This window comes from Budorcas taxicolor, chromosome 1 (genome assembly GCF_023091745.1).
Source record: "Budorcas taxicolor isolate Tak-1 chromosome 1, Takin1.1, whole genome shotgun sequence".
NCBI classification, from domain to species: domain Eukaryota; kingdom Metazoa; phylum Chordata; class Mammalia; order Artiodactyla; family Bovidae; genus Budorcas; species Budorcas taxicolor.
This window is the reverse complement of record NC_068910.1, coordinates 43,356,610-43,384,115: the sequence shown is the minus strand read 5'-3', so window position 1 is coordinate 43,384,115 and position 27,506 is coordinate 43,356,610. Positions and strand designations below refer to the sequence as shown.

The window sequence follows — 27,506 nt, the reverse complement described above, 5'->3', positions numbered from 1 at the left end:
GAACTGCACTGTTATGTAACTAACATGGCACTGAAAAATCTAAGCTGAATGTAGCCAGAAACTCCAAGATAAACTGAATACAGAATCCCACATAAAACTGCACATCTAATCTGTCCCAGGGAAGCACTGGTTTCACACGACTTAATTTTTAGGTTATTTCATTTTCCACTGTTTTGGGAAGGACTGGAAAAGCAAATATGGTAGCTCAGCTGGTAAAGAGTCCACCTGCAATGCAGGAGTCTCTGGTTCAATTCCTGGGTCGTGAAGATCCCCTGGAGGAGGGCATGGCAACCCACTCCAGTATTCTTGCCTGGAGAATCCCCATGGACAGAGGAGCCTGGAAGGGCTACACAGTCGATGGGGTCACAGAGTTGGACATGACTGAGCAACTAAGCACGGCACAGCAGAGTGACTGAGAAAAATGACAGAAGGACTTGCATGAAGTTTTTAATTCATCAGTTCTCTAATCCTTTAGAAAAGCCAACAAAAATACTTTGACAGGTTTATGTCTGATTTTGAAAAGCATCACCTTTGTGTACTAAAAGAAAACAATAAAATTTCTTTAAATATGGCTTGTTGGTCCCTTCTTTCATTTACCATTGTATTTGCTGCTGTTTACAAACGGGAGTGTCTATCTTCAGATTAATGTGTTATTCACTGATGTTATAACTTTTAAGGCAGATAGTAAACTATAAGTCTCATATACAAGACATATAAGATTTAGCTTGTCATGGAACAAACACTATTTTACAAAGCATAATAATGCTTCATTTTTAGAAACTGATGTAAAAAACTTGAGTAACTAAACAGCAAAGCTGCACAGGCAATGAAATGTAACCTCATGCTCTGATTAGGCTCTCTGCTTTTCCAGGAGGCCAGAGCAACTTTCCACCTACAGTGGAAAACAGGAACTGTTACAAAGCCTGAAAATGTTCTAAACCCAAATCCGGGAACATTTTAGTAGGCTTAGCATCTTTAAAGCCTTTTAAGAAAAGTACTAATTGCTCAACTACCCCTTTCAAACAGCACCAAAGAAAAGCTCTACTTTCTTATAAGACTAATTCCATTTATACCTTTTCCTAACTATGGTGAAGAGATTTATACCAAATCTTTGATTAATACTATTTTTTCTCTCAAAGCAAGTTCTTCGTGCTGATATCATAGATATTAGTAATCATTTTCGATCTTTGTATTACCAAGGACATCTTTCTCCATCTTGTTCTGAAGGATGAACAAAACTTTGAGGTGTACGTTTCAGGAGATAAACTGCAGCATGAAGACCCCCTATGTTGACCCAAACGGTATGCACCTTCCGCCATAGGTGTCCCATTCCAGATAATGCCTGTGTATACACAAAAAGAAAAGTAATTAGTTGATAACTGCTTCTCTACCACACAGAGGTCTTAGTAAAAAACACTGGGAGAAGAGAAAATATTTCCTACTCAAATATCCCCAAGTCTAGTTTAAAAGGTCCCTAATTTGTCACAGGCTGAGGTTTTGTGCTAACATACAGCACCTTGGCAAAGCATTTCTTGTCCTGAGTCAGTAGTACAGCTCGGCCTGTCCCTGGCCTACAGACACGGCTCATCTCCCGCAGGCAAGCCGGATAAAGGTTCCAATTTCTCTTCTTGGAGCCCATCCTATAATAGGAAGTCGAATAAGTCACTTACTTTTGCAAAAGGTAAATAGCTAGGATTGTATATGAGAAGTTATTAAAAATTCATTGCAATAAGAAAATCCTGAAGTATGAAAAAAGTTGCCTTTTAAAGCCACAGCTTTGCCATTTATGTGTCAATGAAATAAATGATCAGACTACTAAATTGCTTAGAATCTTGAATGGGATGAACTGGTTAAGGGAAAAAGAAACTGACAACTATAATAATAAGTTGTCTTAGTATAAGCAGTTATATAAACCAAGATGCATGTAGGCTCAGTGGTGTCGGAGTCTACAACGTGATGGACTACTGGAGCGGGTTGCCATTTCCTTTTCCAGGGGATCTTCCCGACCCAGGGATCAAACCTGCATCTCCCTCATTGGCAGGCAGGTTCTTTACTAGCTGAAACACTGGGGAAGCCACATAAACTAGTGATTAAAAACATCCTGAGATTTCCTCAACCTTTCTCTGAAGTATTAATGTAATTCAACAATGGGCTACAAAGTGGATGAACCTCCTGTGATGGTCAGGATCAAAGTGTAGTTAATACACTTCTGAGTTCTCAGAAGAAACAAAATGGGTGAATCTATCATACTGTTAAAGGAAGTAAAAACCTAAGTCTCCTAAAAGAAACTGAAGATTTCTGACAGAATAAGCTCAAAGAAAATACAACAGACTTAGAAGACATGTACTAATACAATAACAAAGTAAAGCTCATTTTTTACAAGTCTCACCTTTTTCCAAATGGCATGTCTGTTACAATAATGTCTACAGAGCCAGTTCTTAGTGGCAGGTTGCAGATATCCCACTGAATAGTATCTATGGGCAAGCCCAAGGACAGTTTGCTGTGGGGACAAAAGAAAAGGTGCTTCAACATATCCTGAAGAATGAAATTTTAAAAAGACTTCTCAAGAGACTATTATAATGTCCAAAAATTAAAATGAAATCAGTGACATCTGCAACTTTGTAACCATGTTTACGGTAGCATGTATGTGGAAAGCACAGATCATAAGCTAAAACATTTATCATGACAATATGTAAGAACAAGTAAATTTAGAAATTAAGACTGATTTTCAACTTTAATTGCATAAGAAAATATTTTAATATGTACTTGTTTTATAAGAACAGATTCTGAAGTGAAAAAATGATTATAAAGTCTGAGTTATGAATGAATCAAATCTTGGGATACACGTGGTCCTGTAAGACTATGAAATCATCAAAAGTGGTCCTGAAGCATACCAATAAGAAGACATTAAAGATTATATGGGTGGGATAGGCAAGTATTTGATATTAGGTGACTTTTCCCCCTGGATTTCTCTAATTCCTGTAACATTTAGCACAAGATTGAGTTCCTTGTTTGTATTCAATTAAGTTTCAGACAAAAGGGCACCACTGCCATCTCCTTCCTCTTCCCTGAGACCTGGGAGGACAGCTAAGGCCCCTTCTCTCACCCCTGCATGGGGTGCCTTCTCCAAAGTACATTACCTACTCAATAAAACATCGCTTGTGTCTCTGTTAAGTCCCCAGCTGGATGCCTGCACGCATAATGGAAAACTTAATTAAAATGAATCTATGTAATTCTTCTATGTGGAAAAGAAGATATAGGAATAAGAAGGAAGACAGAAATTTAAATAGTTGCATTAGGATAAGGGAAATTATAGTTAAAATATTTTAAAAATATAAATTACTTTCAGTCAACTTAAAATTTAAATGGAGTCTCACAGTATGTATATTTGGTTATAATGTCACAATGCACTGGTTGTATTAATTCATAAAGCCAATATGAAATTTGATTATCTAAGTCTAAGTGATGCTACAAAATCTTATAAATTTTTACCCTTCTTTAACTTGGATCTTGGTCAATAAAGATGAGATGTTATTTGCAGCTCTATTCACAGCCAATGGATTATTATCACCAGCAATATGATAACAGTTAGACCATTCTGTAGCCCCCTAAAAGACAAGAGTATTTATTAAAACAGAATTAGCAAACTGCAAAAAAAACCCCCCAAAACCCAAAATGATTAAAGGTAAAATCATTTCAACCACTTGTCAATATTCAAGACAATCCAAGTCAATAATCCAATGCTTTTCTAGTGGCAAAACACTGCATGCTGTCAACATTCCTACTTCCCTTGCTTGTAACACCCTCCTGTTCTGTTTGCTCAACTCTTACTCATCTTTGAAGACCCAGCTCAAACGTCATGCCTCTGTGACATCAACCCCAGCTCTCGAAGCTGTCTCTCATTTGCCTTTCCAAAAGCACTTTGTACATATATCTGCCACTGTACTTGTCCCCTTTTTCATACTTCTGTACCTATCTGGTCCTCAACAAATCTGGGAACTCCTTAAGGATAGGTCTGGTATGTTATTCAATCCTTCACCCAGTACTCCCTACCACACAGGAGGCCTTGCAGACTTTAAATGTCCTCTGAAAAAGTTAACCAAATCAAACTGACTAACCTATACCCTTTTGTGATTATGGGATTTTTATATAATCTGAGAAACGAATACTTAAGAATTTAAATGAAGTGTAATCTTCATTACATGGGCTTTTGAATGATAACCACTATATTCTTGAAAGGATTTTGTAAGTTTAAAATATGTCAACAGAACATAAACCCTGAGCTTTTCATATTATTTGTGCAGTGAGGTGACAGACTACCCTAGGCATGAACAATGTTCTGTGCAGATTAACAGGTTTCTGACATGAAAGCACAAACAGTTCTGCCCTTGGTTTAGGGATGAATAACAGCACCTCTTTCTTGGTAAACAGTAATACCCCCTCATCCATGGACACAGTGCTTCATAGCTGTTTCTTTTGCCCAGATCTTTGAGGGTAATGGAGAAAGGCGATGTTGGGAGGAGGATGAAGAGTTTGATGAAAGCCTCAGGTGATTTTTGATTGCCCAATATTCATTTTTTCTTCTAAACCTATTTATATAGATTTTCAGCTCCTGAAAGACAAGGCTTTTGTAGTACTTCCAGGTTTTAAAGGGAGTATTCTAAATTAAATATTTTAGACTTTGGTGAACAAACTGTCTCTGCTGCTGCTGCTGCTGCTAAGTCGCTTCAGTCGTGTCTGATTCTGTGCGACCCCATAGATGGCAGCCCACCAGCCTCCCCCATTCCTGGGATTCTCTAGGCAAGAATACTGGAGTGGGTTGCCATTTCCTTCTCCAATGCATGAAAGTGAAGAGTCAAAGTGAAGTCGCTCAGTTGTGTCCTATAACCTGTCAATTCCTTTCATAATTTCATTCATTTGGATCATATATCAGCCTAGATTTTTCTACATTGACATTCTCATGTCTACCCCTACATGGAAAGGCCTCAAACATTTCTTTTTATCGGCAGTGCCAGGGGCTCTTCTGGACTGTCTCTAGCTCTAGTTGTGTATTTCTTGACATGTATTGAACTTCACTGCTATTCCAGACAACAGACACATCATGGTTTACAGCTGGAGAATACTCTGATTTGTTTCCAGAATTCTTTGCGACAACAACTGATTTTCCTCTGTGTGGCTCCTGAGCCAGAGTAAATTTCTCTAGTTGATACTAGCAGAAAACAGCAATCATCTGGACTACTGTGATTTCCTTCTGGGACCCTAATTCCCAAGTGGCAGATGTCCTTTCCTAAGTGCACTCTGGATTATTTTTCCCTTTGTAGGTTGCTTTGGACTTGTTCATGTGTCCAGTTTCTGCTCACTCAGAATCTGTGGTACCTCCCTGAAGTTTCTTCCCATTGGCTTTGCTGCTGCTAAGTCGCTTCAGTCATGTCCAACTCTGTGCGACTCCATAGACGGCAGCCCACCAGGCTGCCCCGTCCCTGGGGTTCTCCAGGCAAGAACACTGGAGTGGGTTGCCATTTCCTTCTCCAATGCATGAAAGTAAAAAGTGAAAGAGAAGTTGCTCAGTCGTGTTTGACTCTTAGCGACCCCATGGACTGCAGCCCACCAGGCTCCTCCATCCATGGGATTTTCCAGGCAAGAGTACTAGAATGGGGTGCCATTGCCTTCCCCACCCATTGGATTTACATATACTATATTTAAGGAACTTGCTGTTTCACAAGTTTAAGCAATTTTACTGGGGGTGCCTTCTTCTCCATTATTATAAAAGTTTAGATAATATTGATTCAGTAACAATGATTCAAGCAAACTCTCCTGTTAAATGTTCTCTACTTAGAAGATGCCTTTCCATTTCTTGCTTTGCTTTAGGTAGTTTTTGAGTCCTCTCGATGTGATGGTATTTTTTTTTTTAAACTTTGTAACCTTGCTATCATGGCATCTAGTCCCATCACTTCATGGGAAATAGATGGGAAAACAGTGGGAAATAGATGGGAAAACATGGGAAATAGATGGGAAAAATTAAAAAAAACTTTATTTTTTGGGGCTCCAAAATCACTGCAGATGGTGACTGTAGCCATGAAATTAAAAGACACTCCTTGGAAGGAAAGTTATGACCAACCTAGATAGCATATTCAAAAGCAGAGACATTACTTTGCCAACAAAGGTCCATCTAGTCAAGGCTATGGTTTTTCCAATAGTCATGTATGGATGTGAGAGTTGGACTGTGAAGAAAGCTGAGTGCCGAAGAATTGATGCTTTTGAACTGTGGTGTTGGAGAAGACTCTTGAGAGTCCCTTGGACTGCAAGGAGATCCAACGAGTCCATTCTAAAGGAGATCAGCCTTGGGTGTTCTTTGGAAGGAATGATGCTAAAGCTGAAACTCCAGCACTTTGGCCACCTCGTGTGAAGAGCTGATTAATTGGAAAAGACTCTGATGCTGGGAGGGATTGGGGGCAGGAGGAAAAGGGGACAACAGAGGATGGGATGGCTGGATGCCATCACCGACTCAATGGACATGAGTTTGAGTGAACTCTGGGAGTTGGTGCTGGACAGGGAGGCCTGTCATGCTGCGATTCATGGGGTCGCAAAGAGTCAGACACGACTGAGCGACTGAACTGAACTGAACTGAACTGAACCTTGCTAAGCATCCTAAAAAATCGAAATGATGTTCCTAGGTTTCCTCATCATACTACTATACTTACTCCCTCAAGAACCTAAGTGGATTAGGAAACATAATCTCACTTTATAGAGATTAAATGCCCTCTTCCAGTTTATGCTTATGCCTTCAATTATCTTTTCTGTTCAAGTCTACAGAAATGGGACTCATCAGTTTGTAATTCTCAGCCTTCTCTGTAATCCAGTGAATAAACATGACTTCTAATCTAAAGTCTAGTCCTTGGCTATTTATAGTAAGTGGCTACATCCTTATCACAAAAGTTCCAGCCTTACTAGTGTAATTCACTCAAATCTTGGGTCCATGGACTTAACCTTGGTCATTACCCATTGGTTCTAGAACATTCTGGATGCATCACTTTCTTATCTAAAAGCTAAAGAAAAGTTATTACCTCAATTGGTATTGCCCCTGTTCCACACATCGGATCAACTATTATATCAGTGGGCTGAGGTGCACAGAGCCTAGAGAAGAAAACAGTCTATGTGAACAGATGTCAACAGCCAAGACACCCACAATGACTACTCCTGATGCTGTCAGATCACAGGTCTGTTATGCCAGCCTGAAGAAACAACAATCAGTATTTATTTTAAAGATAAATTTGTAACTATATGTTGAGTCTATATCCTCACACTTAAAAAAAATTACACATAACTAAAAGTCCTCTATCGTCCAAAGTCTTTTTCACTTTGAATGGAATTTGGCTTGTAGATCTTTTCATGTGTGTGTGTGTACATATGCTTTTAGAAAATACCTGTTATTTTGTATATAAACTTGTGTTGTTACATTGAAAACTCAAACGTGTCAAGTACAAAATGTATCAATACAAGTTTACCGGCAATTACTCATTCAGGATTCCTTTCCTAATTACTTTTAAAGACAATAAAGGTTGCTATTAAAATAACTACTTTAGTTTTCAGCTCTTAGTATTTGCCAGGCATAGATTTAAGGTCTTTGCATGTATTATCTCTTTTAATCCTTTTAACAGCCTGGTGAGATAGGTTACTGTTATTATTCTCAGTTACAGATAAGCTGATGCGAACCCATCCATCTGTGGATGCAAAGCTAATAGGTGACAGAGTCAGAATTAGAGGCATTACTGTTAGTGGCTTAAATGTTACCACCTCTATGAAATATCTCTTCCTCAGACAGGTGACAAGGTTCTTCTTTCCTTCTTTTGTCCTGCTATTCTTTCCACATTCTATTATGGTTCTCCCTCACAAAACTGAGATTCCTGAGGACTAACACTGGACTCCTTTTTTAAATTAATTTGTATTGGAGTATAGTTGCTTTATAGTTGGTAAAGAATCTGCCTGCAATGCAGGACACTCGGGTTTGATGGCTGGGTTGGGAAGTTCCCAAGGAGAAGGAAAAGGCTACCCCTCCAATATTCTTGCCTGGAGAATCCCATGGACAGAGGAGCCTGGCAGGTTACAGTCCATGGGGTGGCAAGAGTCGGACACGACTTAGCGACTAAACCATCATGCTGCTGCTGCTGCTGCTGGGTCGCTTCAGTCGTGTCTGACTCTGTGCAACCCCACAGACAGCAGCCCACCAGGATCCCCCGTCCTGGGATTCTCCAGGCAAGAACACTGGAGTGGGCTGCCATTTCCTTCTCTAATAAATAGTTGCTTTAATACTGGATTCTTATTGTAACGCCTGTCCAGCTTTCAAGAGTCTTCTCCAACACCACAGTTCTGGACTGCAAAGAGATCCAACCAGTCAATCCTGAAGGAAATCAGTTCTGAATATTCATTGGAAGGACTGATGCTAAAGCTGAAACTCCAATACTCTGGCCACCTGATATGAAGAACCGACTCATTGGAAAAGACCCTGATGCTGGGAAAGATTGAAGGCAGGAGGAGAAGGGGATGACAGAGGTGAGATGGTTGGATACCATCACTGACTCAATGGACAGGAGTTTGAGTAGGCGCTGGGAACTGGTGATGGACAGGGAAGCCATGGGGTTGCAAAGAGTCTGACACCACTGAGCAAGTGAACTGAACTGAACTGTCCAGCTCTACTTCCCCATTCCTGCCCCTCAAAACACAGACCAACAGAATCCTTGGCAACCCTCTTGGGAGTAAGCAACTCTGCACTCCCAGCCACTGTTGCTGGGTCTGAGTAAACACATGACCAAAACTGTCAATTAGATTCTCTCTAACAGTTGGGAACAAAGAGCTAGAAACCCTCGTTATTTAAAATCAGAAACATATAAATTTAGATGAGGGGAGCCATTTATAGAGATAAGTAGAGGCAAGAGCCCATAAGCTCCCAGGGGAGATAAAAGTGACTGTCTAGGTTTCTGGTGGTTTTCTCTAAGACCAGGATCCTACTTTTCTTAAGACATGGCTTTCAGTTTTTCTGTGGGTTCCCCAAGACATCTCAGTATTTTGCCATTAATTCCTACTCCCACACAATCATCACTTTTTAAAATTCTAAACTAGCTTATTTAGGTTTCTAACAGTTGTACCCATAATAATTCTCTATATTCCTGGCTCCTACCATAATGCCTTCAGTAGATAATAAATGTTTGTTAAATGAATGATGACTAGGAGCTCTTCCTTAATCAAATGGGCCCAGTTTTCCTACTGTTGTCATTGAATTGACAGGTTCCAATTGACAGGAACTAGGATTCCAAGGATGAGCAGGGGAAAAGAAGAAGCAAAGATTGGAAGACAAGGAAATAGAATTAACTACGAGGTGTGCCAGATAATGTATGTAACAGGTATTCTGCATCTGTTTCTGCATTTATTCCTCACTCATAATCCTTTAAGTCTCACATCAAACCTATTTTGCAGTCTGGCAAACAGAAACCTAGAGAAGACATCTTGTCCTAGTGGTGGAAAGAAACACCCAGTCAAAGGGAAACAAGCAAAGAAGAAAGAAAGCCATTTTGTTCTTTGTAAAGCAGAAAATTCCAGGATGATTCCTGGGTTTATGTGAGTATAAAATTTTAACATATAAGTAAAAGCTCTCTGTGTTCATTTATACATTATACACATTTATGAAATCTCTGCTATCCATCTGCTTCACTGCACAGAAATGGAACAGAACAAAATTTGTTCTATTTCTCAACATGGAATATATCCTTTCTAAACAGAAATGTGACAACTATATTCAAAAGGCAGATGAAAACTATGATTCTAATTTTAAATCAAGAAAACTGAGATATTAATTACGTGATCTTTTCAGAATCTCAAGGAATCAACACTGGATACAAAGAAAGAGATCTTTAACATTTCATCCTGTTCTTTATCTACTAGATTCTAACACAGTACCTCACAGAAGATTTTGAAGGGAAAATTCAAAGCAAAGTGTCACTTGAACCTACAAGGCTAACTCATTCTCTTACCTGAGCATCCCATAGGCAAGAGTAGATCTAAGAGTTGTGGGTCCGAAATGTGTGATATTTCTTCGGTGGAGACTCTCCTCTGTCAACGCAATGCCCACAACAATTTCATTATCATGGATGTTCAAAAGAACCTACAAATAAAATAAGACAGAATAAAATAGCTTTAAGAGAGTTCAAATTATACTTATTACTAAGATTTTAAAATTTGAAGCTTCATTAATTTCTGTTACTTTATTACTAAGGTATACCTTGCATACAGTAAAATGCACAAGTCTTAAGTATGTAGTGCAGTGAATTTTTGCACGTACATGCTGTGTAACCACCACCCAGAAAAAGATAGTTTTTCTTGCCCTCTAAGTCAGTACCCATCCCAAACTGTCATTAATCTGACCACAATCATGATAAATTTTTTTGAGCATCATATAAAGGAAATTATATAAGTATATACTATTTTAGAATTATTTTATTCTCATTTTGATTCACTGTTTTTACAAGTTAGGTATAACCAGATTTCCTCCGATTTTTATAAGAGAAACATATTTTGAAGGTTTTCAGGCTTCTAAAATGCATTTAAAAATTTTTTAACTTTGGGGGAAAAAATTCCAAACATATAGAAATGCTTACAAGAATACTGGCACAATGAACTCTAAGTATACCCTTCATTTAGATTAACCAACTGTTAATGCCAGGCCACATATGCTTTAACACCTATTATTTTCTTAGTACTTTAAAAAAATTTGACTCATAAGTAATGCCTGTGAAAGAATTTTTTTGGTCCTCGTTATATTTTTTCTAACACACAGTTAAATATTAACTATTCAAATAAAAGAAAAATGGGTTCTTCTATCTTCCACCTCAAATTTCCTCATCATGATCTCAACAGCAGCAGTTAACACTTACCTAGCTCTATGCAAACCACTGGTCTACACACTTTATATTTGTTACCTCATTTCATGTCCACCCCCTCTGAGCTAGATATTATTATCCTCCTCTTATAGATAAGGAAATTAAGACAGAAAGAGGTCACTTTTACTTGCCCAAAGTCATACAGCTCATAAACTGGGATTTAAACCCAGTTAGTGGGACTTTCTTGGTGGTCCAGAGGCTAAGACTCTGCGCTCCCAAGGCAGGAGGCCAGGGCTCCATTCCTGGTCAGGGAACTAGTTCCTGCATGCTGCAACTAAGAGTTCACATGTCACAACCAAAGATGCTACTAAGAGCTAGCACAGCCAAATAATATAAATAAATAAACCCAGGTAGTATGGCTCCTGAATCTGTCCTCTGAGCCCTTTTGCTAACTTATGGACATCACTGTTCTAGTTAGCCTGTTCATCATCATAACAGCTGTTACAAGGAAAAAGGAATGAGGAACTGCTCTTCCAATTCGATATGCAAAAATAACAGAGAGAATAACGACTTGCCCCAGATTCAAGTGTCCCTAAAGCAACAGTAAACAACCCCTTGGTAAAAACATCAGCTGCTAGAGGCCTTTAAACTGTTGGGAGATGGAAAGATTAGTCATTATGGCCCACATGGAATCACCCATATAGCAGAAGATTGAGACCAAGGAGAGTGAGCATGTAAAAGAGGATCTGAGCTTGGGAATATAGAACAATTTAAGAAAGAAGAGAGCCAGCTCCAGGATGAGTGTTAGCAATGATGTCCTCATTTTAGAAGGTCAAGGTTTGTTTTAAAAATATACTCCACTTTAGTAGTAAAGTCTGCAACCAAGACACACAACAACAAAACAGTTGCTTTAATTCTTTTGAATTTTATAATCTGAGTGTCCACACCATGTTAGAAAAAGCACAAGGTTAGAATTTAGAAAACTCAAATCTCAATAGCTCCCCCACCTACTGAGCATGTAGTATAGACCAGGTATCATTCCAGATACTTCAAAAGTATAATCTCATTTAATCTTTAGGACACACAGGTATAAAGTGTTATTGGCTCCAATTCAAAATAGAGGCTCAGAGAGAATATCTTGTCCAAAGCTACACAGTTATGGAGTACAAATCTGGATTTAGCTGTTTCCATTGCCCATACTCTTGTTAATGATACCCCATTAACTTTGTGACCTCAGTTTAATTGTCCATAAGACTAAGTCAGTCTTGAAAATTCTACAAATTTGTTATGACAACCTTCTTGAATCATCACAGTAAGAACATGCACTTACCTCCACATCAAAGTTGGTCATATCAGCCTTCCACTTAAAATAATCTTGAACAGAACCCCCAAAATCTCTTGCTGCCTCATTTGAAGAAAAGCAGTGTTTCTCTCCTGCCCTGTTGCACGTGACTCTAAACTTCAGCACTTCAGGATCACCTTCTTCTTTTGAGGTTTCCTCAGTCTCATCTTTGCAAGATGTCAAATCATCACCTATTAATGTTGATACCTCTTCTTTGATGGTTGGATTTTCATAACAGTCTAAGATCTGTGAATCTGAGACACTGTTAGTGAACTCTTTTTTAACATCCTTCTCAACTGTTGTGTCTCCTCGTCCATTATCAATCTTCTGTTTACCTAAATTTGGATTTATCTTTCTGCGCTTTGTTTTTTTTTTCTTGAAACATGTGTTAATTTTCCATATTTTTAAAGGGTCTGACCATGGAAGCTTCCCAGCCAATTCCTCAAAATCCTTTAGAACTTCTTCCTATAAAAGACAGAGAATGAAATCCATTAATTTCATTCATTTTTTACCACTTTAATTGAACAAATAAACTCTTACTTTGCCTATGGACTACATTAATCGCTATGTTGGGGGTGGCAGGAATATAGGACAAAAGAGTAAATAATATAATGCCTGTAACTGAGAAAATTAAAGTCTTAATTGAGAATATTAAGATTTATACAAATTAAGGCCACTACAGAATAATACAAGATAGAATGGTAGATTACAAGCTGGGCTTCTAGATTAAAATGTAAGCAAATAAGGAACTATTAACAGTGGTTACCTATAGGGAGGGGAAGTGGGTGGATGAAAGACATGAGAGGGCAGCAGACCTCTCAATGACTGACTTCCTATTTAATTTTGTGGCTATGTATATATACTATATAGTTTTGAAAAGAAAAAACCCAAACTTTAAAAATTAAAGAGGTATCTATCCAGTATCTAAATATTATATACAGTCATCTGTGAAAAAAGTGAATCTGATCATGTGTAAAGTATCTCAACAGCTTATTACATCCCCCCAAATTTAAATTCCCTAAAAAGCCCAAATAAGCCAACTCCTGTCTATGTTCCTTTTCTTGTATCATGTCAGGATCATCTCTCCCAAGCTCCCCACCTCTGCGTCACATGTGAAGGTGTGTGTTTCACACAGCCTCTCTGCACTGCTGGTTCCCTTCTCATTATTCAACAGCAATTTAAAAAGCACATCTTCTGAGAGACCTGCTCTACCCTCAAGTCACTCTCTTCTCATTTCATTTTCTTTAAATAACTTAGCATCATCTAAAGTTCTTAGGTTCATTACCAAGGCCCCTCTCAGAAGGTAAGTGCCGGGACTTCCCTGGCAGTCCAGAGGTTAAGACTCTGAGCTTCCAGTGTAGGGGGTGCAGGTTCAGTCCTTGGTTAGGGAACTAAGATCCCACACGCCACACGGCATCGCCAAAAAGAAAAAAAAAACAACAAGAAAAAGAACAACAGAAATACCAACTTGATAGTAATAGAATCTACATGGTATCTGTTAACCTAGAACCTGAACATAAGAATTCTAACATAAGAATTCCTGAGTGCAGGGAAGCTCAAGCAGAGGTGTAGGAAGACACCTGAGGAAGAATACCTACACATCTCAGGCAAAGGGAGGAGCAGTCTCCAAAGGAGGAATAAATAAATTCTTCTTGGAAAAGCAGGGAAGAAGAGCGTGCATCAAGAGGGAGCTTCCCTGGATCTTGTTTGTTTCCAAAAGCAGCAGAGGCGAGAAATGGAGGCTGAAAAAGGACTCTCAGAGACTGGCTCTATTTGCTGGAGAGAAACAATAGAGATGTGCAGAAATACTCTATACTAAATAACCTTAAGTTCCTGAACCCTTCCAACTAGGGAGAAGGAATGGTTAAAAGAACTCAGTAAATGGTATGGAAAGTATACCTCAATAAAGCTATTTAAAAAAAGGAAAAGGAGAACTCATTCACCCACAACCTTTTGCCAGAAGGAACTTCAAAGTGAATCAGGGGGATTTCTTGCTGGCCTGGAACAGTTCCTGAATCTCCCATCAAGAAGGAACTCCCTCATTCAAGGATGAGCAATTATCAAAACTTATTAGCACCAAACTTACATGAATGGAAAAAAGGAGGCAAGGGACAGAAAAACAAACAGCAGGAAACAACCAGTGACCAGAAAGATACTGACACAAAGCAACTGAAATCCATGATGAGATATGTTGACATGAAATCAAAAATATGTAATAAGGAAATACTTCTGCAATGTAAGAGCTCAAAGAAGAGATATAAAAGCAGGAAAAAGATGAGGGGAGCTGCCAGAAGAAGATGAAACAGGAGTTTGTAAAGTTCAAAGAAAAAGTTGAATGAGAAAACAAAACCATGGCAAAAATGAAGACCACACTGAATGCACCATTTATGAAAGCCACTGCTGAAAATACAGTAAGGGATGTGAAGGAAAACAAAGCAAATACAGTAAAAATGAGCAAAGATTTTTAAAAGGACTAGAGAGAACAACAGAAAACATCAAAGACAATCAAAAGAGATCCTACATATGTATAACTGGTTTATCCCTGAGAAAGGGATTTAAAATAAAACATATTAAAAAAAATAATTCAAGAAAACTTAAATATAAATGGATACAAATTGCTCGATAGCTTGACATGTCCTAACTAGGAATTATCAACAAGGAGACATGTTCCGGTGACTTCAAAGATTGAAAAAAAAAATCACCTGGGCATCAAGCAGAAATAACAAGAAAGCAACAAATAAGGGGGGGGAATAACAGGCTGGCTTCAGATTTCTCCATGGCAACATTTCATGCTAGAAGAGAACGAACACCGTCTATGATATTCTTAAGGAAGGAGAGCATGACTCCCAATTTTTAACCCAAACTATTAATCAAGTATAGAGGTGAAAGACAAACATTTCTGAACTCATGCCATCCAAGAGATAAACCTGTAACAAAAAGACAAGCAGTGTGCCTATAATCAATTTAATGAAAAGACTAAAATGAAAACAAACACACAGATTATGACAGCAAAACAGAATGTAAATGTTACAAAGGGATGTATCCTTGGAGTGAAAGGTAACAGAACATGGCTAGTAATTTAAGCACACTGATATCTTCTTCTCTTATACCCTGAGGTCAAAGGATAGAAATTAAAGCTAATGTTTTTTAAAGTATACTTAAAGGATTTAAAGGCATATGAGTCAACACCAAGAAAAATTATAAAACTGGAGGATGAAAGGGACGGAGGGGAGACGTGGAAAATATGCCAACTTCATCACTGCTCTTAGCAGAGATTCAAGAAATACTGTGTAAACAGTATTTATAAAAGTTAACAGCTAGATAAAGAACACAAACTTTCCAAATATTTTAAAACACATGCATGTGGAAAAAGCAAACACATAAATTTTTAAAAAGCTGAATGTGTGTCACATAAACATGACAGAACCAAGACCAAACATTTCTGTCATATCAATGGAATAAACTTATCAAACGGAAAATGATCATGACAGAACCAAGACCAAACACTTCTGTCCTAGCAATGGAATAAACTTATCAAACGGAAAATGATCCTCAGACTGAACATGTACATGGATGTATGTAGGATGTTCATTGCACTACTGTAATGACGAGAGTGTGGAAAATCCTAATGTCCTAAAATGGGACTGATTAAATTGTGATGCAGTCAAATCCAACAATGACAGTGGCGTGATCTCCAAGATCACAAGTAAAAACACAGAACAGAACAGTATGTATAGTATACTTCCATTTGTGTAAATATGTAAAAAAAATACACGTATTAAAATATCTCTTGAAGGATATCTAAGAAATTGGTAATAACTGTTGCCTTCAAGAAGGGAAATGGATAGTATGAAGACAGAGGAACATGCTTCATTGTGTATTTTTTCAATCTTTACAATTTCGTTCTAAATAAATATATAAACTGGCTAAACAATTTAAATCACAGTTGTTACCCTTTTAAAAAAATTAGTTAATAAAAACGCTAATAGAATTCATGATATCACCTGAGTATTTAAAAATAGAGAACCCATTAGGATGCTTAAACGAACAGGTTTTTATAGACATGTGAAAGTATAATGCAACAAAGGAAAAAACTGATGGTCAACAGAATGAAAACTAGAAGCCAAACAAAACAAGGTTCTACTGGGGGCATGCTGCAACTCAAGTCCACGAAGGGCTTAACAATTTTTCATGGTCATATGCAACAGAAGTTGCCCTTGCAGAGATCTGAAAATCTACTTTAATCCTTGCTGTTTTCTTCTGGGACTTCTACCAGTAACCTCCTTTGCAGTTACTTAGAAGGCAGCTCTGGAAACATGGCTCCATAATATCAAATTCACCTCCAATTAGAGAGATCAAGAATACCCAAAATAATACAAATTCCAGGATGGCAAAAACATGGCAATTGAAGAAAATATTATTAATAATACCCTAGTAGGTTAGAGGCAAGAATTTAAGATGGACACATATTTTTAAAATATGTCAACATTTACTCATGTATAGAATCAGCTATTAAAATTTTGAAATACTTAGGAGCAAAGATTGTCAGCAGCCTGCCTGTTATTTACTAATTCTGTAGATATGATTTGGTTGGCAATGCCCATCAGAAGGCTGAAAAAATTAGTGTTAAAAGTTACATTTTTAGTTAATAAAATTATCATCTATTTTCAGTCTGAATTCTTTTTGGTCTGTTTTTTTTCCAGGTTGTGGGTTCATATCAGTTTGACTGGTTTCTGAATGATGTTTTGGAAATCAACCTGTTACCAATAAATAAAAATTAGACAATCAGCACATCATAGTTTTAAAAAGATCATTTCTAATATAGGCAATAAAACTGAAAGAAAAAGGTTTTCAAGCATTTGACTCTGGAAATGAGACCTTTAAAAAGCAATGTGGAAAAATACTAAAGCCGGCCTGCAATCTATTTTCAGCCTTCAGCTTAGGCAGCATCTCAATATTTAGGAATCTGATGCTAAATACAAGTTAGGAACAAAGCTGTTGTCCTAACAACTGAAGGAGTATTTAGATATTACTTTGGCTTTATTTCAAAAAACAAGTTAGAGAAGAAAGCAGGGCAAAAACAGAATGGTGAGAGAAAGTGTTATTGGTAGATGACACAAACTGATGCCTGCTCTTTGCTTCACAGCCGGGAAGCAATTCTATTTGAATCCATATATATCAGGAAAGCTCATCTAAGGTGCCTTTCTTTTGTCAGAAAGTCAAATCATTTGTTCTATTTCTTGTTAAGTTTTTGTTTTTCAATATTGATTTATTTTTTTGTTTTTCAATATTGATTTTTATTTCTTCTGTTATTCTTTCCCCTTTAAAAGAAAATGGGATATAATTAACATATAATTTAGTCTCAGGTATATACAAAATGATTCAGTATTTGTTTACCCTGGAAAATGATCACCACAAGTCTAGTTAATATCTGTCACCATACAGGTTTCTGGTGATGACAACTCTTAAGATCTACTATCTGAGCAATTGGAAAATGTGAGTACAGTATTACTAACTACAGTCACCATGTTCAGTTCTCTTATAACTGGAAATTTGTATCTGTTGACTTCCTTCACCCATTCCCCACACCCTGCAATAATAATTTTTAAAAGCAACTTTTAGAAATGGATTATCAACAAATCTCTGGGTTTTACTGTAAAAGCCTCCCAGTATTCTGTTATCATCGGACAAGGCAATGGCAATCCACTCCAGTACTCTTGCCTGGAAAATCCCATGGACAGAGGAGCCGGGTAGGCTACAGTCCATGGGATCTCGAAGAGTCAGACATGACTGAGTGACTTCACTTTCACTTTTCACTTTCATACATTAGAGAAGGAAATGGCAACCCACTCCAGTATTCTTGCCTGGAGAATCCCAGGGACGGGGGAGCCTGGTGGGCTGCCATCTATGGGGTCGCACAGAGTCGGACATGACTGACCGCGACTTAGCAGCAGTAGCAGCAGCATTCTATTATCATAAAAGAAGCAGTAATGTTAAATGATACACAGAATATGAAAAGTGGAAATAATCTCTTTGGGAAGATGGCTGAAAATTAGCTTCCATGTTTAGGAAAGCTTACCTTTGTTTCTTTGAACTGGTAATCCTTAAACTCCTGAACAACCACAAATAAATTATCTACTGATCTCAGACAATGAACCTGGGTAGGGAAAAAAAAATGTTAAGAGACAAATTCTGGGCAAGCTTTTGAAGTGCATAAACTATCAACATTTAAATATAAAAATTAGGTACAAAGATTTTAAAGCAGCTAATACCTATAATTTGTATTTAAAACTTTTCCCATTTCCCCACCCTCCCATCTTTTTGGCTACCCATCAGGTTCTATTCCCCTACAGAAAAGGAAAAAACACAGATGGAAGACTAGAAGCCAGAAGTATTCTGTGGGCAACATGAGTTAGGGGAGAAGGAAAAGATGAAGCAGTGAAATAGGGCTTTATTCTGCCTTCACGGCTCTCTAGGGTATACTGTGTAGGGTCTGATCTTCAGCTTGGTGATTATTAGCTAAGTAACCTTGTGCAAATTACCTATTATTAAGCTTAATGATTAATGAGGATAATGATAGTGCCTATCTTTACAAAGCTGCTGAGGTTATCAACTAAACATTGGATGAAAAATACAGGTCTACTATATGCCAGACACTAAGAGCTTGGGAAATGTTGACCAAAAAAACCCCCAAAACACAGGCAATAATCCCTGCCCTCGTGTTGCTTATGTAATATTGAGATACAGCTTAGTGTTCACTCTAGAGGGATGGCAGTTTGCTGACCTTCACTTCTCACCTTCAGTGATCCTAATTACTTTTGAGCATGAATAAATTTGACACAGATAGAAAGAAAAATCTCTCCCTTTATGCTTCAACACTGAAGTCTAAATTTCAGCTACATGTCAAAGTAAATAAATTCTAAGAGGAATAGCAGATACTAAGAATTTCTTTCTGAGTCTCACAGGATTTTTTCTGGTGAATTGATCCTCAGGAAATATTAGGATCAATTCTAAAAGAAAAAATAATAATAAAGCAAACTTACAAATCAGTACCCAACAGAAAATGCAGGAATACTTTAAAATCACCTGATATAGGGCAGAGCAAAGAAAAGCAGTAAGGATTCCAGAGAGGTCTGTAAACTAAGAAAGTAAACATAAAATCATCTATTTAGAAAGCCATTTTAAACATTGCTTCATTCAAACCTGAGCCAGACTGTCCACTGAAATGTCAAAATATATCTTGCCCCGGTCTTTGCTGATTTTGCATGATGACCCCAATTTCTCTCTCACTTCATCTGCAGCTGTTTGCTCAAAACCAGTAGGCACAGTGGCACCAATAGTGACTTGGAGATGCTCAGACTCACTTCTGGGGCCACTTTCAGTCACTTGTACAGACATCTGGTTCTCACGAAGATTCACATCCAGGAGCTGGTTAGTGGCTTCTTGAACATCAGACATATTGGCAGTGCTTCCAAGATACTGAATATAGTCCCTTTAAAAGTAGTACAGAAAAGAAAAAGAAATAATGCCCAAACATTATCATCAAAATACCTAATTTGGAAGTCTAACAGAACAATCCAACAGAACCAAATCAGTATTCACCAAAGTTATAGGGACTGAATAACATGGGTCAAAGTGGAGGATTTAAAATACAGTATTATTAAACAAGCAACACAGATACTATAAAAGAAATGTAGACAGACAAGTCTTTCCACAGTATGCAACGTTTGGTTTGAGATCACCCATCTTGATGACAGTCATCACATAACTACATAAGTTAATCTCAAAACAGAGATTGCTAGAGCACATTTAAAAATATTCCCGCATTTAATCCTTCTTCAGCTAGTAGTTAAGCACAGGGGGCTTTGGAATTTCAGACCTGGGTTTGAATTCTTGCCCTGGACATTCAAAAGTTGAATAACCTAAAATAAGTTTATTTTCCATTGCCTCTATTTCCCCACCTGGCAAATGGGAAATGAATAATGGCTCTCTCCTAGGGTTATTAAAAGACTTATGATGCAAGAATGGCATACTACTGCCAGTTCCTACTTGCTAATTAAGGATGTCTATCTTCCTCTTTGAAATGGATAGTGATTCATGCATTTAAAAAAATAATTAACTGAACATTTACTGTCTTGTGATTACAAATATTTGAATGCCTAGGACAGGACAGGCTCTGGGATACATGAATGGGCATCAATAGAGATCTGTGAACTATCTGAAACTAACTGTAAGCGAAATTTCCTTTATCTGAGCATTGGTATGGTGGGAGGCAGGGTGGACTAGAGAGCTGGTAGGTGGAGATCAAAAGTTCTCGCCAGATTTTCAAAGTTTCGTAACCCCAAACAACTTAAGCAGACACGGAGTTCCAACACTGTCCCTGTTCTGTACCCGGGACAGGCGACACTGCCTAACACAAATAAAAGTCCGTTCCTGCCATTAGTGAAAGTCGCTCAGTCGTTTCCGACTCTTCGCGACCCCATGGACTATACAGTCCATGGAGTTCTCCAGGCCAGAATACTGGAGTGGGTAGCCGATCCCTTCTCCAGGGGATCTTCCCAACCCAGGGATCAAACCCGGGTCTCCCGCATTGCAGGCGGATTCTTTACCAGCTGAGTCAACAGGGAAGTCCATTGTTCCTGCCATTAAGGAGCTCACAATCACTAAATAAGGGGGCGGAAGCCCACGAAAGGGCGTATCCAACCAAGGTCAGAGTGCCAACCAGGGGCGCAGGCGGGAATGAAACCCACGTCTCCCGACTCCCACCCGAAGGGCCCTAATCACGGGAATCCCGGGGAGCACGTGAAGCCCAGGGAAAGGGAATTAGAAGGGGTCCACTGCGGATAGAGCTGAAATGCAGCCAGTGGCCCGTCCGGGTCGGAAGACGAAGGTCACTCCTCCCGGCCGAGGGTCAGCGGCGCCCCACCTGGCCACTCCCAGCGTCCGGTTAACCGGCCGTCAGCGCAGACCCTTCCGGCTCCGGGACCCCGCCGGCCTAGCGCGCCTCGGTCACGCTACCGGAAGTCGCCTCCGTGACCCGGAAGCGGAAGTCTGGTGGCGCGGCCATTAAGGCTCCGAGCCGGGGGCAGGTGCCTGTGAGAGGTTGCTGAGGGAAGAGCTTGCGTATGAAGACCTGTACGCCGTGGCGCCGAATCTGTGGTGGACCGCCCCCGCGGGACTGGGTCCTCAGCAAACTGAACCGGGAAGGCCGCAGGCCTCGTCGCCTGTCGTCATTGTAACTAATTTTAGAGAGCGCTAGTGGCACTGGCACTGAGTAAGCGCTTCACACGCGTCATCTGTTCAATAGCTCTCAGGTGGCAGGTGCCACCCTTTTTAAAGCCGGGGGAACTGAGTCTGACAGAGGTGGACTGTCTTGCCTAAAAGGCAGCTTTTTAGAGGCAGAACTGGGATTTGAACCTGGCTGCTGTGAGGCCAGAAATCTTGCCTTTAGTGTGTGAGCCAGTATTGCTGAAACTGGGCCTTGAGTTGTGCTTTGCCTTCATTATTTTTGCCCACTTGTACTGTTGTTAACATTTTTCTCTAAATATATAATTTTTAAACTTCTGCTTTTTTAGGTGGCTTGCTTTCTTTTCAAATTTTTTGGCTGCACCGCAGGACTTTTGGGATCTTAGCTTCCTAACCAGGGATTGAACCCTGGCCCCTTGCATTAGTAGTGAGTAATCTTAACTGTTGGACCACTAGGGAAGTTCCTAAATATATAGTTTTAATGAGATAGTTTAGAAAGAAAAATTTTTACAATTCAGCAACAAAAAAATAGTTCAGTTTAAAAATGGGCAAAAAATTGAATATTCCTGGAGAAGACACACATATAGTCTATAATCACATGGAAGGATGATCAAGGTTTCTAGTCACTAGGGGAATGCAAATTAAAGCCACAATGAAATACCTATTTGAGTGGCTAAAGTTTTAAAAAGAGTACAGTTCCACGTTTCAGTAAGGGTGTGAAGTAATGGAACAGTTGGGTGTTGCTGGTGGGAATGCAAAATGGTACAGCCACTTCAGAAAACAGTTTATCCTTTCCTCAAAAAGTTAAGCAGAATTGCCATATGGTCCAGCATTTCTACTGGTATGTATATACAAGAAAACTGAAAACATGTTAAAACAAAAACTTATACCTAAATGTGCCAGCAGCTTTATTTATAATAACTCCAAAGAGAAAACAACTCGAATACCCCTCAGCTGATAAATGAATAAATGTGATATATCCACACAATACAGTATTATTCAGCCATGAAAAAAGGAATGAAATCCTGGAACGTGCTACATTATGGATGAACCTTGAAAACATGCAAAATGAAAAACAGGAACAAGCCCCCCCTCAAAAAAAACCTGTCCTGAAAGATCACATGTTCCATTTGTATGATATGTCTAGAATAGGCAATTAGAGACAGAAAGATTAGTGGTTGTTTAGGGCTAGGGGAAATGAGGAGGTTAGAAAGTGATAGCTAAAGGGTATGGGGTTTCTTTGGGGGTGTTGAGAATGTTCTAGAATTAGATAGTGATGGTTGCAGAGCACTGTGACGATGCTAAGAGACACTGCATTGTGCAGTTTAAATTGGTGAATTTTAGCTTAAAGGAAACTTTTGTCTCATGGGAAACTCGTGCAAAAATGATACTTCTCTCATAAGAGTTCCTAGAGGATTTAAATGAGATTAACATTTTACCAGACATAATTAAAATAGATGGTGCCCTTAAATACAGTGGAAACAAAGCAAGGTTATTAAGTTTTGGCCAAATAGTGTTTCCTACAAAAGGTTGTAAATGTTAAGGCCCATTCTCTTTTTAGAAGGGCAAATTATCAAGTGTTAAAGACAAAATTGCAAAAAGTGAGACCTTTTTGACTTAACGAGAGGGATTAAAATTGAAAAGATTCTTTCCTCTTGATTCAGTGTTATTTAATGCATACCTTTTTAAAAATCATCTCTCTTGAAAAAGTCACATACATGGGGAAAGTTACCCTAAGACAGTATCTACTCACAGTGTTTTGTTAGGTCTGTGGTTTAAACAACAGACTTTTGAACATGTCGTGCACTCTCAAGAACTAAGGATCTAGAAATGAGTTGTTTTTTTGAGCTTCGCTTCTATGAAAAAGACAATACAGAAAAATACATATCACATTCCTATGATGATAAGTATTATGGAGAAAAACTAAGCAAGATGGGAGATGAAGAGTGCTAGATGGATGGAGGGGAAAACCTACTTAATATCAAGTGGTCAGGAAAACCTGAGATAAGGTGACAAAGCAGAGCCTGAAGGAAAGCAAGCCATTTGGATATCTAGGTGAAGAGCATGCCAGGCTGAGGACAGAAACATGTTCAACAAGGTTTAGGAATATCCAGACAAGAGGCCAGCCAGCATGGCCAGGGAGGAGGGGATGAGGGTGAAGATGAGATAGGGTGAGTATGCTGTATAGGCCAATGTTTTACACATTATCACGACGTAGATTTTAAGAGAATCACTCTGGCTACTACGTGGAAAATGGTTCAGTTCAGTTCAGTTCAGTTGCTCAGTTGTGCCCAACTCTGCAACCCCATGGACTGCAGCACACCAGGCTTCCCTGTCCATCACCAATTCCTGGAACTTATTTGAACTCATGTCCATCGAGTCGGTGATGCCATCCAACCATCTCATCCTCTATCATCCCTTCACCTCCCGTCTTCAATCTTTCCCAGCATCAGGGTCTGTTCAAATGAGTCAGCTCTTCTAATCTCTTCTAATCAGGTGGCAGAAGTATTGGAGTTTCAGCATCAGTCCTTCAAATGACTTCAGGACTGGTTTCCTTTAGGATGAACTGGTTGGATCTCCATGCAGTCCAAGGGACTGTCAAGAGTCTTCTCCAACACCATAGTTCAAAAGCATCAATTCCTCAATGCTCAGCTTTCTTTATAGTCCAACTCTCACATTCATACATGACTAGTGAAAAAAACCATAGCTTTGACTAGACGGACCTTTGTTGGCAAAGTAATGTCTCTACTTTTAAATATGCTGTCTAGATTGCTCATAACTTTTCTTCCAAGGAGCAAGTGTCTTTTAATTTCATGGCTGCAGTCACCATCTGCAGTGATTTTGGAGCCCCCCCAAAATAAAGTCTCTCACTGTTTCCATTGTTTTCCCATCTATTTGCCATGAAGTGATGGAACCGGATGCCATGATCTTTGTTTTCTGAATGTTGAGTTTTAAGCCAGCCTTTTCACTCGCCTCTTTCACTTTCATCAAGAGGCTGTTTAGTTCTTCACTTTCTCCATTAAGTGTGGTATCATCTGCATATCTGAGGTTATTGATATTTTTCCCAGAAATCTTGATTCCAGCTTGTGTTTCATCCAGTCTGGCATTTCACGTGATGTACTCTGCATGTAAATTAAATAAGCAGGGTGACAATATATAGCCTTGACATACTCCTTTCCTGATTTGGAACCAGTCTGTTGTTCCATGTCCAGTTCTAACTGTTGCTTCTTGATCTGCCTACAGATTTCTCAGGGGGCAGGTCAGGTGGTCAGGTATTCCCCATCTCTTTAAGAATTTTCCACAGTTTGTTGTGATCCACACAGTCAAAGGCTTTGTCGTAGTCCATAAAGCAGAAGTAAATGTTTTTCTGGAACTCTCTTGCTTTTTTGAGGATCCAGCAGATGTTGGCAATTTGATCTCTGGTTCCTCTGCTTTTTCTAAATCCAGCTTGAACATCTGGAAGTTCATGGTTCATGTACTGTTGAAGCCTGACTTGGAGAATTTTGAACATTACTTTGCTAGCGTGTGAGATGAGTGCAATTGTGCAGTAGTTTGAGCATTCTTTGGCATTGCCTTTCTTTCGGATTGGAATTAAAACTGACCTTTTCTAGTCCTGTGGCCATTCTGAGTTTTCCAAATTTGCTGGCATTGCAGCACTTTCACAGCATCATCTTTCAGGATTTGAAACAGCTCAACAGGAATCCCATCACCTCCACTAGCTTTGTTCATAGTGATGATTCCTAAGGCCCACTTGACTTCGCATTCCAGGATGTCTGGCTCTAGGTGAGTGATCACATCATCATGGTTATCTGGGTCATGAAGATCTTTTTTGTATAGTTCTTCTGTGTATTTTTGCCACCTCTTCTTAATATCTTCTGTTTCTTTTAGATACATACCATTTCTGTCCTTTATTGTGACCATCTTTGCATGAAATGTTCCCTTGGTATCTCTAATTTTCTTAAGGAGATCTCTAGTCTTTCCCCTTCTATTGTTTTCCTCTATTTCTTTACATTGATCAGTGAGGAAGGCTTTCTTATCTCTCCTTGCTATTCTTTGGAACACTACGTTCAAATGGGTATATCTTTTCTTTTTGCCTTTGCCTTTCCCTTTTCTTCTTTTCGGCTTCCCTGGTGGCTCAGATGGTAAAGCGTCTGCCTACAATGCGGGAGACTCAGGTTCAATCCCTTGGTTGGGAAACTCTCCTGGAGAAGGAAATGGCAACCCACTCCAGTACTCTTGCCTGGAAAATCCCATGGACAGAGGAGCCAGGTAGGCTACAGTCAGTGGGGTCACAAAGAGTCGGACACGACTGAGTGACTTCACTTTCACTTTCTCTTCTTTTCACAGCTATTTGTAAGACCTCCTCAGACAACCATTTTGCCTTCTTGCATTTCGTTTTCTTGGGGATGGTCTTGATCACTGCCTCCTGTACGATTACACGAACCTCTGTCCATAGCTCTTCAGGCACTCTGTCTAACAGATCTAATCCCTTGAATCTGTTTGTCTCTTTCATTGTATAATCGTAAGGGATTTGATTTAGGTCATACCTGAATGGTCTAGTGGTTTTCCCTACTTTCTTCAATATAAATGTGAATTTGGCAATAAGCAGTTCTTGATCTGAGCCACAGTCAGCTCCCAGTCTTGGTTTTGCTGGCTGTATAGAGCTTCTTCATCTTTGGCTGTAAATAATATAATCAACCTGATTTCCATATATCTGTATGGAGAATGGTAGAGGGCAGGAATGGAAGCAGTCCTTGGGCCATTTCAGTGGTCCAAGTGAGAGAGCATGATGATTCAAACTAGGATATTAGTGGTGTTAGATGTGAGTGTGGTGAGAATTAGATTCTGGTGTATTTTGAAGAATGACCTGTTATTAGTTATGAATTAACTGTGGGTTTGAAAACAAGGTAAAAAGCAGGACGTTTAAGGCTAAGGCTGAGCAGATTTTGCTGATCTGAAGTGCCCATATTCTGCTGGGGGATGAATGCTCAAGAGTTCAGGCTAAAATGCTGCAGAGAAGGTAAAAATGGACACATTTGCTCTTTAGAGTTCTTAACTCTCATTTATTGCAAAGAGTAATAGTGTTTTAGTTTATATCAGAAAAACGCTGATGAACTGCCGTGGAAACAAATGAACTGCTGTGAAAATGTTGACTAAGTGTGTTCTTGCTTGAAAAGGCCAGGTTTTTTGTTTGTTTGTTTTTATGTATTTATTTGACTGCTCCAGGTCTTAGTTGTAGCATGTGGGATCTAGTTCTCTGACCAGGGATTGAACCCTGGCCCCCTGCATTGGGAGCACAGAGTCTTAGCCGCTGGACCACCAGGGAAGTCCTGAAAATGCCAGTTTTGAATAAATAACATTTACTTGTGGAAATTGAAACCTCTAATTTCTTTCCAATTGATAGTTGTCTTATAGGAAACTAAAGTGACTCCTAAGTAAATAAGCAAATGATTAAATTTAATGATTCGTATCAGATATCGTGATGCAGATTACAAACTGAGTGGTAGTTGCTCCCATGAACATAGACATCTATTTTACCCTAATAGCTGTCTATCCTTGCCAATTCTTAAGGGTAAAACAGTGTCCAGGTTAGAAAGCTAGAAATAGTGCAACCAATCCCCAGCCGGGTCCCTCCCTCTGCTCTTCTATAGAAGCAAGAGCTGTTAAGCACGTCTGCCTTTTGTTCACAAAGTGATTTCCTACATGTTCCCGAATAACATGCTTATAGTGCTATATCTTGCTTTTTCAATTTTAAACATTATCTGTGAAGTCTGTTATGGTGCTTGAGGTTTAGCCTATTAATGTCCCACCACATTATTCTCCCCTCCCTACTCCTCCCATTAAAGTTACAATCCAATATAGTTTGTTTCTCTGTGTTATTTAATGGGTCATATAAGTGATAAATGATACATAAGACATCTTTTTGTTTTATCAGCAGTAGACAGTATCTCTTGATTCCCCATACTGTAAGGCAAGGGTTTAATCATCATTCCTGGCCTTTCCTCTACTCATTTTGTACATTTCTCTACCTTTCTTCTGTATAGTTC

At 39.0% G+C, this 27,506-nt stretch overlaps 1 protein-coding gene and 1 long non-coding RNA gene across 3 annotated transcripts; one reads left to right on the top strand and one right to left on the bottom strand.

Annotated features, from left to right (window-relative positions):
* Positions 1-187: 187 nt before the first annotated feature.
* On the bottom strand, positions 188-21,226 carry THUMPD3 (THUMP domain containing 3). Of its 2 annotated transcripts, XM_052635599.1 has the most exons (11): positions 21,140-21,226; positions 19,417-19,705; positions 18,293-18,370; positions 12,202-12,678; positions 10,026-10,156; positions 7,065-7,134; positions 3,493-3,608; positions 2,390-2,500; positions 1,517-1,640; positions 1,197-1,342; positions 188-412 (listed from the first exon to the last, which is right to left on the bottom strand). In XM_052635599.1, exons 2-11 carry the CDS (start codon positions 19,669-19,671, stop codon positions 364-366), a joined length of 1,557 nt encoding a protein of 518 aa, XP_052491559.1. In that variant the 5' UTR covers positions 19,672-19,705; positions 21,140-21,226; the 3' UTR covers positions 188-363. The 2 variants fall into 2 exon arrangements, with proteins under 2 accessions (XP_052491559.1, XP_052491567.1); XM_052635607.1 differs by lacking the exons at positions 188-412; positions 1,517-1,640 and having other exon boundaries at positions 1,226-1,342.
* On the top strand, positions 8,345-9,582 carry LOC128043306 (uncharacterized). Its single transcript, XR_008198946.1, has 3 exons — positions 8,345-8,550; positions 9,283-9,387; positions 9,472-9,582. It is a non-coding gene; the product is annotated as an uncharacterized LOC128043306 (long non-coding RNA).
* Positions 21,227-27,506: the final 6,280 nt, after the last annotated feature.

Excerpts from the sequence above, each read along its gene's own strand:
- THUMPD3 (XM_052635599.1), bottom strand. The coding sequence starts at position 19,671 with ATGTCTGATGTTCAAGAAGCCACTAACCAGCTCCTGGATGTGAATCTT. Across the intron at positions 12,679-18,292 it reads ACCAGTTCAAAGAAACAAAG|GAAGAAGTTCTAAAGGATTT; the intron begins GTAAGCTTTCCT and ends TGTCTTTTATAG. Across the intron at positions 7,135-10,025 it reads CTTGCCTATGGGATGCTCAG|GCTCTGTGCACCTCAGCCCA; the intron begins GTAAGAGAATGA and ends TTTCTTCTCTAG.